At 51.7% G+C, this 18,585-nt stretch overlaps 1 protein-coding gene across 1 annotated transcript in view; it reads right to left on the bottom strand.

Annotated features, from left to right (window-relative positions):
- The window catches only part of TTC28 (tetratricopeptide repeat domain 28), a 276,929-nt gene that overhangs the window by 25,736 nt on the left and 232,608 nt on the right, over positions 1–18,585 (bottom strand). Inside the window, exon 13 of the mRNA XM_024196899.2 lies at positions 9,429–9,573. Within this exon, the coding sequence (XP_024052667.2) occupies positions 9,429–9,573 (145 nt within the window). The remainder of the gene's footprint in view (positions 1–9,428; positions 9,574–18,585) is intronic.

Below are 18,585 nucleotides of genomic sequence, written 5' to 3'. Positions count from 1 at the left end.
AGCCCTGAAAAAATTAGTGAGGGCAGGCGCCACCTCAGTTACTGTTTCCAATGAACCCAGGTCCTCAGGGTGCCAAGAACCTGGACAAGGCGCCCAGTTATATGTGGCCATTAATTCATTATCCTAGTGCAGATGAGTAGAGCTGTTAGGAAGACTACTTTCTCTCCCCCACAGAGTATGGACTCAGCACATTTATCTGCTTGCTGTTAGTATCTCCTCTAATCTCCAGAAGGTTTAAATGGAAAGAGACAGACAGGTTGTCCTCAAACATAAGAACATAAGAATGGCCCTATTGGGTCAGACCAAAGGTCCATCTAGCCCAGTGTCCTGTCTTCCGATAGTGGCCAGTGCCAGGTGCCCCAGAGGGAATGAACAGAACAGGGAATCATCAAGTGATCCATCCTCTCTTGCTCATTCCCAGCTTCTGGCAAACAGAGGCTAGGGACACCAAAACAGACCAAGACACAAAGGGCACATACAGTAGCTGCTGCCTCTGGTCCTATTTAAGGATGTAAAAGTGAATTCCATTTTAATCTGTTTCATCATGTTTTATTGAACAAGACCAGAAACAGCACCCCAAAGTGAGCAGCTCTGTAGATCACATACAGCTTGGAACAAGAAGCACTGAAACAGCATCTACACCACACAAACCAAAAGCAGCAAAACTGATCTCAACCACAAAACGGACAAATTGCTGAGCAAACAGATGCCTCAATGTTAGAGCAGCAGGTTTAGTATGGGCCTTTAAATCAACATTTTATTTAAACTGGAGGCCTTTAGCACATGCCCAGATGGGACTTTAGCTTCAACTTGACCTGATTTTGGAATTAACCAGTTCAACATGTGTTGCTGTATTTCCCTTGAGACCTCTTGTTCTTCCCCAAGCGTGAGCCAGGTGTTCAGGATTCACTGGCAGCATGGAGACCAGGGCTCAGCACTCAGGACTATAATTTCTTTTGAGTGACACCATTTTAGCTGCCATCAGACATAGCGAACATCTGTTTTGACAGGAAAAAGACAGCTACTCATGCTGCTCAGCAAATGAAGATAAAACTGCCCCCACTCCATTCTGAGTGGAATTCTGAATTACACTCCAAGCTCCAAACATTTACCTCTTCCTAATGAAAATCCTGGCTCCCACACAAGCAGCACTGGACATGGCTTTCTCAAACATTTTGACTTGATTTGTATAGGTAATAAACCTAGAGAACCTCTCTGGCTCCAGACAGACATATTGTTCTTGGGAGGAATAACACTCACATTCTGCCTCTCTCTCAAATTATTGACTTACTTTGCCCCTTTTTAGATTCCTTGATTTAGAGCCAATTTCATTCTCCCATTCCCACTGAACGGGAGGCTGCAGGATCTCCTTTCTGGAAGTGTCTCTTTCCCCTTTCTGAACAGTTCATGGCCTGACTTGTCAAATGAATAAACAAACCCCTTTGAATAAAAAGGGGTTAGAAAGCAACCTGCAATGACTGGGCCTGCATGTGCTGAGTAGCCAGGGAACCTGGAGGGAAAGGACTGGATGTGCGTACATTAGGAGAGATGGACTTGGTGCATTTTATTGCTTGTGCCAAGTTCTCCACAAACAGCTCGGATGATACACCTCTGTCCTGACCCACAGCTCCCCCATCCCAGGCCTGGGCCTCTTCTGAGCAGAGATTTCTAGTCATGACATGCAGCAATTTTTAATATTGATAGCTGTACTTCAGATTGAGACCCACTGATCTCACTTCATTGATGACTTGAAGAGTAACAGGAATCTCCTGTGGGATTCTCTAAGCTTAGCTCACAGACCACAGCAAAAACAGAGCAACATTAATAAGGGTCTTAAATTCCCTCTGGCCACCACCCACTGATGGAGGCAAAGCAACACCTAAGGAAGGGTAAGACACAAAGGAGGCAGGCTAGACACACAGGTAGGTGGTTAGAGAGAGAGCGAGAGCAAGAAACTTTCCCATGTGAAATGGGAATAAAACGGCAGAAGGAAAAGAAAGAGATTTTCTTTTAAGAGGAGTTAAAAATAGTCACTGACCTCGTGCTGTTTTTCCTGCCCTCCTTGCAGCTCTATAGCTCACCCTGCTCCACCGATTGGAGACAAAGATACAGGGTCAGTCACTCTGACATCCAGCTGCCTCAGGAGCCTTCCTGAGAAAAATGTCCTCTCCATTCTGACATATTGTTTACAAGCACCAACGGCTCCTTGAGGGAGGCCTCCCCCTGCACACTGCCTGTGGTGAACCAGCCTGCGTGCTCTGCAGCTAAATTTACCAGCCTCTGCTCAATCTTGCCTCTCTCTGCAGAGACCAAGTTGACAAGCAGTAGCTTCCCACCAGGGGGTTGTTGTTTTCCAGAAATGTTTTTTTTTTATATATTCCGTTTGACTTACTGCTCCGGGAGCTTTAGCTGCAGGCAACATGATGAGACTATCTAAGCCATAGTGACATGTGCCTAGCAGAATTTTCCATTTGTATGGGAAACCCCCAGGGTTTAATATTTTTTCATGATAGCTGCATGTGTGTTAGGGAAACAGAAATAAAATTATGAGGCTCATTTGCATTTCACATACCTCCAAGAGCTGTTTTCAGGGGCGAGTTTAAACAAAAAGAAGCTGTTCAATGAAAGCAATAGAGGCAAAGGTTTGAACGGCAAAGCATGGGATCCCATGCTCTGCATTAGGCCAAGCTCATGAGCACCACTGGCAGCCATGGGGTTCCAGGTCCCAGCATATGACGGTGGCTGTAAAGGCCACGTAATTGTTTGCCTTGGCGACTGATGAATTGCTGGGAGTATGACTGAGACATTGGGCACCGGCAGTGGGGTCAGCCGCTAAAATGCTGACAAGCTGCTGGTCTGGGTGGTCCCTCTGCTTAGCGGTCACTGCACTATGGACACCGGTGAGGCGCTGCCAGTAACAGGATTGGATAGCAGAGACGGAGCTGCCATTTGCTGAGGTGATGCATATATGGTCTGCCACCTCTGTCCATGCCCCATAGGATTAGTTATGTAATGCTGGGCAGCAGGCTCTCCAAGCCTTTATCTGCAGCCCCTAACCCCGGGGACAGCAGCCACAGGGTACCCCGAGTCAGTCCCATAAAATTACAACAGGGCCCAGCCATGATGCTCCTCAGGCTGTAGGGAGATAGCAGGTGCCAAGAACACTGGAGATCCTGTTAGAGATCCACTCCCAGCCTAGCCCCAGTCCTTTGGACAAAAGCTGGAGTGCCGCTCCCAGATTTAGCTTATTCCAGGACCTCGCAGAAGCCAGCACAGAAAGCCTACCCAGCAAATGGCTCCTCTCAGAGCTCTCTGAAGGTTAGGAGCCTCGCACTAGAATCATCACCAGTAACGTTACTCCCCTCCATGAAAGCAGGTTCCGCCTTCCAAATTGTAGCCCATAGGGCTAGCTTGCCTTCATCATATTCTGTTTGCATTATATTCAGCGGTAATGCAAGGAATCTATAGGTCTGTACCCTGAGACATTACCTCCAGCAGTTAGCATAAGGCTTGGGGCCCATGAATTTTGGCACAGATAAATGATCTAATGGTCACCCCTGAGTTTTGGGGAACTGAAAATAAAGTGTGCAAGGGGGATTTTGACCATAGTGACACCTGCCAACCACAGAAACATGAGTAAACATCCGGAGATGACTAACCACAGGAGCATTAGACATGGTGGCATCAGCATAACTTATTATAAAAGTTGCATCCCAGCCTACGGGCAGTAGGAGAAAGACGTAGCCCCTGGGAGGTGCCAGAATGATGGCCACTGATGATGAGAGGGAAGGTGATGGTGATGTGGAAGATGACGGCTGACATTTCAGGTTGTTCTACAGGAGATGGTGTGAGTATATGATGTGCAGATGGACATTCTGTAGTATCTCTATCTACCTTACTGAGTTGGGGTGTTTGTGACTGAGATAAATGTATTAATAAACTATTTGCAAATGCAGAAGAGCTCCTATAGAGAGAGTGTTGCTGCTGCTGCTGTGCACATAGTGATTTGAATAATACTGGGCCTGATCTTGGGACAAATACCTGCCACCTTCAAAGTGATAACTCGGAATTCTTAAGTAATCAATGTAATTAGTACATAATCTATAGATCAGGCTACAGAATTCTGGCCATGTTCTCTAGGATTTACATGCATTGTTACGGGGGTACGGATGAGCTTAAAGTGGCAGGCACTGGGCCCAGGCTCATGGCAGTTACACCTCCAGCTATGAAACACTTTGTACAGGCAGGACCAATGTGCCAAAAAAGCCACTCTCTCTAAAATAACCCTGTATCCCAGAGACTCCCTAGGGGTGACTGGGAATTGTTTCTCTTCTCAGACGGCCAGCATTGTGCTCCAGCACAATCACGTGTCTGTTCTCCCTGCTGTCCCAGCTTTAGAAAAGAGCATTAATGTCTGAAAAATTATCCTCATCTTGTCTGCTTAGAGACTCAAGAAGGGAGAGTTGGACCCTGTATTTGCCCTGCTGAGTTATTGCTTTGTGACACTGGAACCTGCTTGAGGATCTCAGACACCAGGTGGTCTGAAGTTCTGGGTATGATATAACACTTTGCACTTGGTAAAGCCTGCTATCAATTAATTAGCTAGCTGTATAAAGAATAAAATCTACAGTTCAGACATTCCCTCCCTCTCTGTCGTGCTGCCATGCAACCAGATCCACACCTCCCTGAGGAACGTGGAATAACTGGAGTCACAGGAAAAGTAAACGACTTTGATAATCAAATACAACTTGATACAGGGACTTCCTGTGGACCACGGATGCCAGTGGACAGCGCATTTTAAGATGCCTGAATTGCAAAGGATCAGCAGCTGACCACAGTGAACTGATAGCCAGGTCTCTAGATGTCAAACAGCTCACTGGGAGTTAGTAGCTAGAGTGAGAAATCTCTGGTGACACCTAAACCCAAACCATTGACATCTTCCCACAAGCCCTGATGGTGGCAGTGCTGGCTGCTTGGGCAGCTCCCCAGAAATGCGGTTTGGGTCTTGGGAAATCTCATAGAGAATTCTTACCATTACTGTGCATCAGAGAGACAGCTGGCCAGAAATCACCTTCCCACCCCTGCCTAATCACTCCTGAGTCTGCACTCACCTCCCCACAAGTATCTCGACCAGGGGCAAACCAGAAGCTTGGAGGCAGCTCCAAGCATCTGAGCAGCACCCAGATACCACAGCAACTGAAAAGTGTGAGAGAGGCACAGGGTGGGTGTTCCCAGGGCAGTCACCCTCTAGCTGAACAGACTGCGGCAGAGCCAGAGAACCCACTCCAGAGTTGATGTTCAGGTAGGGTAGCAGTGACCCCAGCAACCTGGAAACTCAGCAGGTCACACTGCTGCTCCTTGTAGCCTATTGTCTGTCATCAGCATTGCAGGTGCAAATGGCTCTCCAGCTCCCGCGAGGCTCAGACTGGCGCTGACGTGATGTTTCATGATGGCTGATATACGCGACTATACTATGCACTTCTTAAAGATCAGTCCAAGTGTGGCTGCCTTCCTGACAGCAAAGGACAGCATGTTTCAAGGAAGCCGCCAAGGCAGCGCTTTCCCCTTAAGCAAAAATTAAATCAAATAGCGGCGTAACGCCTAAGGTAAAACATTATTCCATTCCGCTTTTCAGATTCTCTGACCCAGGCCCTTAACAACATCACAGCTGCTAAACAAAGACAGTTGTTCAAATAATTATGAGCACTGCATAAAGGGGCTAATCTCTTTAGTCTTGAAGTGTCCGTGATTTATAATCTCAGACTTTTATTTTCAATATTTTTATTGAAAGGCTGAAAACACAATTTTGTATTCTGTCTAGGAAACCTGCAGATGGCTTCCCAGGTCGGCTCACTTGGACAGTGCAGCACTGCCCCCTAGTGGACACAATCACGTAGCAGCTGCACAGGGAAATCCAGGTACCAGCTAGCAAAGCTATCTCTCTGGCTTTCATATAAGGTGGGAGAACTAAGACCTGTAGGAAAAAGAAAAATGGGGAAAGGGGATTCTGACATTCACAGGCTCCCTGCATCTCTTAGGGAACAGGTGTCACTACTCTGAGTAACAAAAATACACCAATTAAATCCCTCCTGCAAGAGGTCAGGAATGTAGGGGAGATGACAGTGCCCCTCACTAACTCTTCCTGCAGTGAACCCCCAAAGCTTGTGCAGTCTGTCTCTCTCAGCTACTGCCCCCATCGTGTACTATGCAAATCACTGCAGACTTTCCTGATGCCTCAGCACAATTCCAGCTGGCAGATAAACCCAGACCTCTCCTCTCTGATAAGACATTGTTGTGAAATTGTTCTCAGCTCCTTAGGTCACTGTGATTCTGTCACATCTAAACACCCCACAGCAAACATCTCAGCAGGCACCTGAAGTCACTCTCTGTCTACAGCGGTGGTGTGTGCGTGATAAGTGCAGTCCTCTTCTTGAGCGATTTCTCTCCTATGCGCAGAAGCCCTGCCTTGTCCACACTCCGCATTCCCAGCAGGTGCTGCTCCCAAGCACCCCAGATTGGTTGGGCCCTTTAACAGCATGTGGCTGTAGCAATGAGACCATGTGGTGTGATTCTACTTGTCAGCTGTCTCCTGTTCTCCCCCCGCTCACCAGCACCAGCAGCTCTCCCTGCATTGTACACTCAAGATCAGCCTGACAAGAGTGCCCAGAAACCTCACAACTATGTGCCCCAAACCACCAGGGTGACAGCAATATCCTGTCTGAGCTCCAGCACAGCCAGCAACCCAACCTGTGCCCAGCAGGGAGCATGTCTCCTCACGGCCTGTGCCTAGGGCCCTGGCTAGCACTTTCCTACTGACTATGCCAGGCTCTTGTTGTAACACAGCATTGTGGGATGGGTGGGGAACGGAGAGGAGGACGAGGCATTCGGGTCTCAGACTCACACCATTCGATATACAGAACCTGGGGTGAAAACACCCTTCACATGGCAGTGCACTGGAGAATGCAGGCTCTGGGCAGTCACTGACTCCGTCTGCACGTTGTTTAACAGCAGTAAAAGGAAATGAGAACTACCCCATGGTGATATAACTTACATGGCTTTGCAATAGGTGTGGAGTGTAAATCAGGACAAGCTAGTATGGCCTCAATAAGCCTCCAGTTAGAATGCTGTCTGCAGCTCTGGTCACCTCTTTCTCGGAAGTACAGAGCGGAGGTTGAGACGGCAGGGCAGGGGACAGCCAGGTTTGGGCTGGGGTGAGGGGAAAGGAATCAGTTTTGGTCTCTCTCAGCCTTGAGGAAGGGAATTCTGGGGGATCTAATGAGGGTGCAGGAGGAGCATCAGAAAGGAGAGTTGCAGAAAGGCTGGGGAGCAACTTTAGAGTCAGTCCTGGAAAGTACAAGGTCAGTGGGCTGACAAGCAGGAGTTAACAGCAGCGACTGGCTAGGAGTCAGCAATTTCATGGTGGCGTACTCCAGGGCTCTACAAACAGTAGCTATCCACCTGCACGGCCCAGGAGAGGAGTAAGGGAACATCCTCACTATGCAGATTGTCATTTATGTTTGAGGCAGCACCTAGACCTACCCATCCGGATGGGTGTGATACAAACACAGAGTAAAGCATGAGCCCTGCCCCACAGAGCTTATAGGCCAAATATACAACAAGCAGGCGAGGGGAGAGCAAAGATCCCGCACACATGCAAAGAGGTCAGGGAGTGACTAGCAAAAGGCTTCTTTATTTCAATCTTCTTTTACCCTTGGCCTGCTTGCTACATGTTCCGCATTTCACCTCGGGTGTCGATTCTCGTCTATCGCTAACTCGAGCCTCTTCACAGTTTGAAAAGGGATGGAAACCAGGAGCCCAGAGAGGGGACGTGATTTGCCCCGGTCACTCAGCAAGTCGCTGGTAGAGCTGGGATTAGAATCCCAGCCCCTGGACTCCTCACCCGGAGCTCAGGCACTAGCCCAAGTGGTGTCAGATCTGGTTAGTCTGGTAGAATCCCCTTCCATACCAATGGTGTGACATCTCATTACATCCGCTCCATGTGATGCGCTCCTGCGTATGACCACCGTGGCACTATGCTTCATGTGGCACCTTTCCGATTCTCTGCATGTGATTAACTGATACCTGGAACACCCCGTCACACATCCAGCATGCAGCCAACCCCTCTGCATGAGACACTCCACACATCCCATACCTGCTGCATGGCACCCTGCCACAGAGCACCCTGGCTCTGAAAAGATGCAGCAGAAGTTCACAGGCTCAGAGATGGGCAGCAAAAACATGAAGAGCCCTGGAGAGGCTCTCTGGTAAAAACACAATATGGGGGAAAGTTGAGGAATCTAAGAAGATAGTAATAGTCAGCCCCTCTCCCGCCCCCTGCAGAGACAAGCGGCCTGGGAGTGCTCTGCACAGGACGTTCAGTCAGTCAGAGCTCAGCGGATGTCACGCTTACCAGCATCCTTAGAAAGGGGCGTGGGGACCCTCCTGGCAAGCAGGCCTGAGCTCTTGATGCTACCCACTGAGGGAGCCAGGACTGAATTCAACCTGCAGCTACTCCATTCTGCAGATCACCCTGTAGCCAGACGGCCCCCTTTTCCAGATCCCATCTCCTCGCCCAGCCCCTCTTCTGGTGGGTCAAGAAAAACGTTTCACTCTGCACACATGGCCCAAGACCCACCAGCACAGACCAAGATGAGTCAAACATGTGGGAATCCTACATGGAAACCCGCAGGCACAACCCCCACCCTCAGCATTTCAGACTGCGCCCCAGCCTGGGGTAAGTGAATGCCTTAATGCAGCTGCACTGGCAGCCCCAGGCCGTGGAAAGCACAGAGACGAGGATGGGCAGAGGGCTCTTTTATCGCTGTACGCGGGAACAGATAGGCCGGCAGGGTTTGGGTTCTGTCTGGGAACAAGTCACAGGAGGAGGTAACAGTGACTGGTCCTGGACTGAGAGCCTGGGACCCTGAGGCACTCTTTATCCTAAGAATGGATACAGCATAGGCATTACCAGGGCAAGCTTCCCCACCAATGTGGCACTCCCTGAGATCCCTGTCCTAGAGGGATCTCCTTGGGGGTGAGAAGAGAGTTCACTCTTTATGAAACAATCCGCCCTTGGCCTCTCTGCTGAGGCTACCAAGTGGTGGTGCTGGACTTATGGACATGTCTCCCACTAGGAACTGGACTGAGATCCACCAAACTCCTTTCACGTCGGGTCCACTGAACAGCCACCCATGGGAAGTACTTGCAGTCGCTATTCCTCTCCTGGATTCAACCCAGCAATGCTCCATATAACCAACTCCCTGAGCTATCCAGTCACCCAGCTGGCCCATGCTGGAACCAGGCACCCACCGGTGAAAGGTTCTGTGCTTTGTTCCCAAGCCATGAGTTATCTAGCCTCTTCCTTTCCAGGCCCCAGAAAGTTTTGGTAAGTTGGACTTTGCGACTTTTGCCTGTACCAAGGCACTTACCCCTTCCATGGGCCCTATCAACAGGTCGTAGAGCGCACGTAGCGGGGGTTTGGAGAAGGTGCTCTGCCTCCTAGGAAGAGAGGAAGTTCCATCCTTAGCAGGGCACATGGTGCTGCTGAACAGACTGGTCATGCTCTGACAGCTCCTGCGGATAGAAGGAAAGCAAGAGGTTAACTGGAAAGGCATGGAGATCTGAAGTGGATTGCCCTGGCATCACCCTAGCTTCCCACAAGCCAGTCCCTATGCCTGCCCAGGAAAGGCTGGTATTCCAGGAGCAGCGTTCCTCCCTGGTTTGATTCTCCCATTCAGTCGCACACCACACAGAACAATGAGAGAAACCGCAGGGTGAACCAGCTGCAGACAACAGCTTACATTTCTATGGAGTTTCTCTACAGAATCAAATGTCCCAAAGTGCTGTTCAAAGCACTTAATTACATACTTGTGTGCAGCGATTGTGTGCAGGCGAACGTGAGACCCATTAAGACTCGCCTGCAGCCACAGGAAGATTTACATTGGCGCTAGGCACCAATTAATCTGAGATGGCATCAAAAGGCAAACACGACAAAGGGAGCACTGGGCAGACACCTGTGCTTGCTGCCCTTAGTCGGCAAGGCCCCATACAGATGAACGCCTCCCTGAGGGGGCACAGCTCCCTCCCCTTGGGCTGGGAGCCAGCAAGGTGCTGACTGGGGGCTACAGCCTCAGTTAGACACAGCTGCGTCCTTCAGCCGTGAGAGTGACCCTGAGAAAGCCCAACATCCCCCTAAGCCAAGCGGACAGCACTGGGCCCAGGGTAAGTCCTGTGCACCCACGGCCAAAAGCGTCACACAGCATTTCTCCGTCGGGCCCAGTCAGAGCACTGGAATCTGACCTGAAACAGCCGCAGGATACGCACGGCCACACACACACACACAAACAGCAGATCAAAGGGAATCAGGTGCTCTGGGACCCAGCCCTAGTGCCGGCAGGAGGGAGCAGACGCCGGACATGGGCATCCCGGGGATCAGTGAGTGGCCCCTCTCACACCTGTTACCCAAGCACTTTTCAGGGGGGAGTTCAGTGCTCAGCCTCCCAGCCCCAGCACTCAGACTCCAGCCTGCCTCACTGCAGCTTTTTCCTGAAGTGAGTGCGGGACAAAAACTCGGTGGACTCCTCAATCCATGGCCCTGCAGGTTCGTCTCCTGGCTGGTGTTCCATCTTTGCCACCTCGTTTCGTTGCTGGGAGACACTCTGCTCCCTCGTTCCTACTCCCTGGGGGCAGCACAAACTGCTACTTCTCCCAACCATCACCTGGACATTTAGAGCTGCTCCCTCTGCACTAGCCGGCACTGCGGTTCGTGGCTGAGGTCCAGATGTGAGCACTGCTAGTGCCACTGTACAATGCCCAAATACCAGCACCCAAAGCTGTGCCCCCACAATGCCCCAGTGCCACTGCACCAAACCCTTCTCCCCAGACCTGGCCCAAGAGGGGCTGCTGAGTTGGATTCCTGCCAGCCCCTTCTGCACGCAGCAAAGAGGTCAGTCGCCTCTAGCTCTGTTCTGAGTCAGCTTTCTCTGAGCATGCAGTGACCTCCAGCAGGCTGCAGCCTGACGCTCCTCCGTGCCACTCAGACTTACAACCCGGGGCCGTCCTCTGCTTCTCCCCAGCCTGCCGGGCTCTTTCCTGCACAACATGTACTAGTATTGAAAGTGAGACCCACCCCACTGTCCAACTGCTCCTGCAGTTATCCAGACTCTAGCCATCTCCTGCCTGGACTCTCTTCTGGCCCCCCCAGAACTCAGCACATCACTCCCCCAACTGAGCCCTCCACAGCCTTCCCTTTGTACCCTGAATCCAGTTCAAGATCCTTGTCTTTGTGACTCCTCCACCACCATCTGGAGGGCATCTCTCGTCTCCCCTGGGCCTCTTCGCTCCAGCTGCACTGTTCCCGCAGTGCCTCCCCAGCTCCCATCGCTGTGGACAGAACAGCCTCCCAGCACCAGCGTGCCAGGCCCCATCCACATCCCCGTCTTGGGTGAGGTTCCCCGCCCTCCGCTGCCCTCTCCTCCCCAGGATCAGCAGAAGGAAGGAAGTGGATGCCAGGGCTCCTGATGGCCAGCGGCTGGCCTGGGTGCAATCACTGGACTATGAGTCTTTAGGGGGCTATGAGCTCTGCCTGGGCCTTTACAGCACCCAACAGAGAACAAGAGGGAGGTTTTGAACTATTGGGTTCTTGCCAGGCCCGCCGGAGTCCCAGGAAGGTATTTAAGCTGAGTGTGTGACTCTCCCTTCCAGGCAGAGCCCAGAGACACGTCTGCCTGCAGCTGGCCAGCAGCACCTGCAGCACCCACCTAGTCCTCGGTCACTGGGAGCCGAGCCGAGCACGAACCATCCCCTTGCTGGAGTCCGGAGTGACCCCGCCCGGCGCGGCGAGTTACAACCCCAGCGAGACGCTCATGCTCCCTCTCCTGCTGGCGTTCCCACGCTGCTCCGTGCTGAGACCCTGGGGACGGACTCAACCTCCCCTGCACACGGGGCATGGCCCCTCCGCCAAACACCCCTCCTGCACTTTAGGGACACACAGTATTCCTGCCAAACAAGCCTCCCCCCACCACGCCTGCAGGGCACAGGGCAGCTCTGTTGAATCCCAGTCCCCCCAGCCGCCCCCTGGGCAGGCAGCACCTCTGCCCAACAAGCCCCATAAACACCCTGTACAGGCACCCGGCGACTCCATCAAACACACCCGCACGCACCCTACGGCCATGTGGGACCTCCGCCCAAACCCACACTCCCTGGCCCCCTGCCAGCCCCCTGTGCTACATGGGCAGAGAGCACAGCTTCACACTGTTACTGTTAGGACATGCTTTTCACAGTCATGAAACAATTGTTCTGAGGTGCTGTGAAGTCACCACTCAGCTCACCTCCACCCCTCTGACTGCTCTGGGACCCTGCCTCTCAGCCCTCTCACCCAGCCTGCCAGGCCTTTGGCGGTCTCTGGGCTTCGATAAGAAATCTGCATCAACTTATTAGGCTAAAAGTAAAACTATGCCACACACTTGGGCTGCAACGTCTTTATTCAAGCCCCTTGTGGAACAAAGAAGCTGAAGAGAGTTTGCCACCCTCTCTTCCCAGGGCTGCATGTTTCTATTCCTTGTGCTGAACGTCCCCATTTCTCTGTGCAGGTCACACCCACACCCACAGTGCTATCAACAGATGACAGAGACAAAAGCCAGAAGTGTGAAGTACTCAGAAACCCAGGAAATCAAAGCCAAAGTAAGTTCCTAATGGACAGGCTAATCAATCCAGTGAAATACATTAACAAAGCCTCTGTTATTAGCATAGATTTTTCTCAGTAGATTATATACCCTGCCAAGGGTGAAACATGCATCCCTGCTGTGTCTTTACACTTACACACTAGGCTAGTATGCTGAAGCCACAGAATCAACACATAACACTCCTTCTGCCCCTGAGAAACACCCTCCCATCTCATTGACTCTGACTAACCAGAGGTGGATTACTGCACAGGCCCATGGGGCCGTGCCCAGGGGCCCCAGGAAAAATCTCCCCCTGCTGTGGCCCCAGTGCTCTTGCTCCCCGCCGTGGCCCCGGCAGCAGCACAGAGCTTCTCCGGTCTTAGGGTCACAGTGGAGGGGGGGAAGGAGTGGGCGTGGGGCGTGGGGGAAGGGGCAGGGCTGTGGGTGGAATGGGGGCGAGGCTGCAGGCGGAAGGGGTGGGGTGGGGCCACAGTTCTGGCGCTGGGGGCCCCCCCAATTGCTCCGGCCCAGGACCCCAGGAGACCGTACTCCACTGCTGTGACTAACACCTCTCCCTCCCTAGCCCCCTGACTGCTGAGATCACAGCCCATGTCCTGGGGCGGGCTGCACTCCATTCCCGGAAGGAAGGAAGCTGCTCAGCATTAACTGCACTTTACATTCAGGGCCTAAAGGGGAGATGTTTCAAATGGCAATTAGGAGCCCTAATTTAGCACCCTAAGGCTCTCTGAGCCATTGAAAATTCCCCTTACATTTTAACAAAGATGAGAGGTCTGCTTGTGCCTGGAATTGCGCATGTATGCTCAGGCATCAGGACTGTGCCTGCAAGACGCTTGACTGTGCGCACAATTCCCCATTTACATGTGCAACTGCAACCACATACACAATGACAGATGCAAAACTGTGCACAGAATTGGGTCCTCAACATTCCACAGAAAGATGATCTAATTCATCCTCGCAGCCCCTGAACGAGGGAGGGAGAGATTATTCCCATCTCTGAAAGGGCCTGAGCCATCTGATGGGAGCTAACAGGAGCTATGCATGCTCAGCACATCTGATAATCTGACGGAAGTGACTTGCGCAAGGCCGCACAATAAGTCTGTGGCAGAGCTAGGACTGGCCCCAGCCCTGCGCTCGCCCCAGTGGACCAGGTTGCTCCCTGGCTCTATTGTGCTGGCTGAGAGAGCTGATCTCAATTCATGGAGTTTAACTGTTCTCATGCTTTGCAAAGTGCAGATTTTAAAATCAATTCAGGAAATCCAAGTGATATTTCCCCAGCTCCACCCAGGCCCCATCACTCCACTCCTACACCTCCAAGCTCCACAGGACTGGGATGTCCAATTGCTTCTTTGGGGTGGACGGGTGTAGAGGGCTATTCACAGGAGTAATGTCCCGGCATTGCAGAAAGCAGCTATGTGCCAGCAGGTGGCACTGTTATCCTCTCTCTCTCTCTCTCTCACCATTAAATAATTATAACAGACATTTATTACAGGCGGCTTGATTACTCTAATCGGCAAAGTCTCCATCCTGAAAGGGTTTTGCAGCCAGGCAGCCTTGGATTTATCAGCTTACCACTCAGATTTTTTTTATTAGTCCAAATCCAAAGCAGTAACATAAATTGTTCACTTTCCAAACCCTTGGAGCGGGAGGGGAACAAATCCGCACAAGGGGAGGAAGGACAAAGCTCCTTTGTGCGTGACATGCGAGACCTGGCACCTGCCAACTTCCCCCTCTCTCGAGTGCACACACTCCCCACCCCAGCAGCTCTCGGTGTCAGTGAGAAGGCCTGGCCATGGGTCCCATTTACAGGGTCCTGGGGCCGGTTTCCTGCCGATGCGCTTGCTGCTGCCTACCAGCAGGTCTGGGCCGCAGTGGTCCTGGGCTGGCTGTGTGCAGTGTGTTCTCCCCAATGCCTGGGACAATACCTCAGTGCTGCACAGACTCTGCAGTGTTGCTGAGCTCATCCTTTGCATGAGGGAGCTCCTGCCCAGAAAAGGTAGAGAACAGCGCAAACCAGGGTGTGGAGGTGACTGCATATCAGTGTCACTCTGCTCCCGCCCTCAAAGAGGCCCAAGAGTGACCCTGCAGGCTCCCTAGAGAAAAGGGGAGAGATCACGTGCTGCACCTCCCACTGATCTGGTTTAAGGCAGGCCCAATAGGGACTGCAGTGTGACCCTGGGTGGGGGAGAGGCTCACACAGGGAACACCAGAGACAAGGCTGCCGATCCCACCTCCATGCTTTGGGGCCTGGCACCACTCAGACAGGACTCTGGGGGCAGCAGCCAAGCTGTAGAGCTGGGTGGGAACTGATGGGAGGGAAGCTGGGAATGGGGGACAGGGGATGGATCACTTGATGATTCCCTGTTCTGTTCATTCCTCTGGGGCACCTGGCATTGCCACTGTTAGAAGACAAGATACTGGGCTAGATGGACCTTTGGTCTGACCCAGTACGGCTGTTCTTATGTTCAGTGTAATGTTCTGTCCTTGGAAAGGTTTCTCAGGTCCAGGATGGAACTTGGGAGCAGAAGATGTGGCTGACGTCTCAGCTAGCTTAGTGCCTGCTGCTGGGTATCCTCAGGTTTTACAGCTTCCTGTTAAAAGGTGTATAGTCCCCCTCACTTCTGTACAACACCCTGCCCTTTGCTTCTGCATCTCACAGGCACATACGCAACCAGCAGGGGGCACTAACGTGCCAATGCTGCCTGGGTAGACTAGCAATGATGCCCTGGGGAACTAGACGGTGGCTTTCATTCTTGCTCGCTATTTGATTTTAGTCTGAGAGCCTAAAATGAGAATGGACAGTGCTCCACAGTGTTCTCTGAGAGGCCAGACATCCCTTGTTCATTCTGGGCATCAGCAAGAGTGGGAACACTGTCCATTCCCATTTTCTCTCCTTCCAGCCTAATTCTTTGTCACGTAGAACTTAACCTGACTCCTTGCTCAAACTGGGGTGTGAGGAGCAAGCTCTCCCCATTGTCCCAGGCTGTGTGTGTCACGTGGCACCAGCTGCACAGTCCACAACACACAGTACAGTAGTACTGAATACAGAAGAGCATCACTGGTCTGCAAAGCTCCCTCTGCCCTCCCCGCTGTGCACAACCCTTCGTTTAATTCTCTGTCAGGAGCTGACCTGAGAGAAGAGGCCTAGCCATGCCAGCACAGGGCAGTCAAACCCCAGCATTGGCTCCTACTCTCACTTCGCTTCCAAGCCTGGGCCAGGAATCAAATGGCTGTGGCAAGATTATGGCGGTCACTAAAACTCCCCTGGATTTCCCTAATTTCCAGGAAAAGTGATTCACATAGCAGGTGGGGTCTCACACAGGCCACAGAAGGGTAGTTTGCTATTCTACTAGATCTCAATATATTTAATGAGATCAGCAAGGAGATACAGATCGTTTCCAAGGTGGAAACGCACCCTCCTACTTCACATCTCTCACTAGTAGGAAGTTAGGTCAGCTCCTGGAGTCATAGAATCATAGAATATCAGGGTTGGAAGGGACCTCAGGAGGTATCTAGTCCAACCCCCTGCTCAAAGCAGGACCAACCCCAACTAAATCATCCCAGCCAGGGCTTTGTCAAGCCTGACCTTAAAAACCTCTAAGGATGGAGATTCCACCACCTCCCTAGGGAACCCAGTCCAGTGCTTCACCACCCTCCTAGTGAAAAAGTTTTTCCTAATATCCAACCTAAACCTTCCCCACTGCAACTTGAGACTATTACTCCTTGTTCTGTCATCTGGTACCACTGAGAACAGTCTAGATCCATCCATTCAGTGCATGGGATTCTTCTGTCCTAAGTGCAGAACTCTGTACTTGTCCTTGTTGAACCTCATCAGATTTCTTTTGGCCCAATCCTCCATTTGTCTAGGCCTCTGTATACTATCCCTACCCTCCAGGGTATCTACCACTCCTGTCATCTGCAAACTTGCTGAGTGTGCAGTCCACGCCATCCTCCAGATTATTAATGAAGATATTGAACAAAACCGGCCCCAGGACCGACCCTGGGGCACTCTGCTTGATACCAGCTGCCAACTAGACATCGAGCCATTGATCACTACCCGTTGAGCCCGATGATCTAGCCAGCTTTCTGTCCACCTTATAGTCCATTCATCCAGCCCATACTTCTTTAACTTGCTGGCAAGAATATTGTGGGAGACCATATCAAAAGCTTTGTTAAAGTCAAGGAGTATCATGTCCACTGCTTTCCCCTCATCCACAGAGCCAGTTATCTCATCATAGAAGGCAGTCCCCATGCCTCTCCCAGGAGACTCACTTCACACACCTGAAGATGCACTTGGCTTCCACGTGACAGAAGAGACATTCAGGTACCACATGACTGACTTGCAGTGAGCCCGGATATAGAATTGATGCGCATCGCCCTCCTGCAATCACAGGGCATAGCTAGTGTGGAAAACAAGCAAGTCCCCCAGCAGCCCCCAGGGAACGCCTTCCTGATCCCCAACTGGTGCCCTGGTCATCATTGTTGGGGAAGTTTGAACGGGAGCAAATGGAGATTCTGAGAGGGGAAACGGACCGATGCTGGTGCCAGCATTTCAGCCCCAGGCTCACACTCGGGGAGCCTCTGTCCTAGCTCACGTGCTCCAGCAGTCACATTAAACACTGCAAGCCGGCCTGACTCCTTTCCAGCTGCAAAGGTGTCGATGTACCCTGAACTCAGACTCAGTTTAATCAGCGCAGAGATGGGACTGGCTGAGACCTGAGCTAGTTCCAAAGACGCAGAAAATGAACAAAGATTGGGCGGCTGGTGCACCGTGCTATAAATTCCCCAGCTAATTAATGACGTAGTTAAAATTAATGGGAAGCAAATATTTCCAGGAGAAACTACAGTCGGCAAACAAACAAACAGAGAGCTCTTCACTCCATGCCTCAGGGACGAAGACACGAGCTCTATCTGCAGATTCTCCGTTAGCCCAGAACAGCGCACATGGGAGGGGATGGGGACAAAGGGCAGGGCGAGGTTATCAGAGTGCCTGCCACTGCTCCTTGGGACAGAGCCACACCTTAACCTTACAATTCCCTTCTTGCTCACTCCACGAGCCTGAAAATCTCTGATCCCCTCCCAGAAACATGGTCCACAATGGCCCCAAAGCCTAACTGCTCAGATGACAACAAAGCCCCGGCCAGCGTTGTATTTCTTGGTGAGCGAGGCAGTCACACGCCCCACTCACTGCCCCTTCTCCTTACCTGGCTGTGCAGAGGTCTTGGGTTTCATGGGGATATGGCCATGTCACTGCCATAGCCCCTCGAGGACCTAGCAGGGCTTTCCCTCCTTTAACTTGTAGGGTTTGAGTTTCTAGCAGCTATGCCACACACCCCCCTAAGCCGGATCTAGGATGGAAAGCAAGCCTCACGTACAATGGCCGCCTGCTCACTGACAGGCCACCAAGCACCCCTCCCTTGTGCTCCACGCTGGGCCATCACCTCGCTGGGCATCCCTTCCCCACATGCTCCATGCTGTGCTGGCATCTCCCCAAGCACTAGTTCCAATTCACAATTTCAGGACAAAACACCCGAGCACCAAAGAAAACTCACTGAGCGGAACCAGCCATGGAAGCAGACTTATCCAGTCTGACCCATGTCAAGGCACAGTGCAAGATCCTCCTTTCAGAGCAAGCCTTTCCCAGTCTAACTAAATTAACAGGGGAGGGAAAGGAAGGGTAGAAAGACAAAAAGCCAATGTGTATCCCAGGGAGGAGAGAAGAGCAGATTCCTCATGCGCACCAGGGACCTGCCATGCAGACCTAATGCACTGGGAAGCACCAGGGACTGCAGTGACAGCTGCTTGGTGAAATGACAGACACACATGCACACTCACAGGCTGTGGAGTGCACGTAGCATTGACAAGCTCCTCTGCCACCCTTTTTAAGAGGCCTTATAGCAGAGCA

This window comes from Terrapene carolina, unplaced genomic scaffold (assembly GCF_002925995.2).
Source record: "Terrapene carolina triunguis isolate 2854851 unplaced genomic scaffold, T_m_triunguis-2.0 Scaffold234, whole genome shotgun sequence".
Lineage (NCBI taxonomy): Eukaryota > Metazoa > Chordata > Testudines > Emydidae > Terrapene > Terrapene triunguis.
The sequence above is the reverse complement of the archived record's forward strand: the minus strand, read 5'-3'. Positions and strand labels throughout refer to the sequence as shown.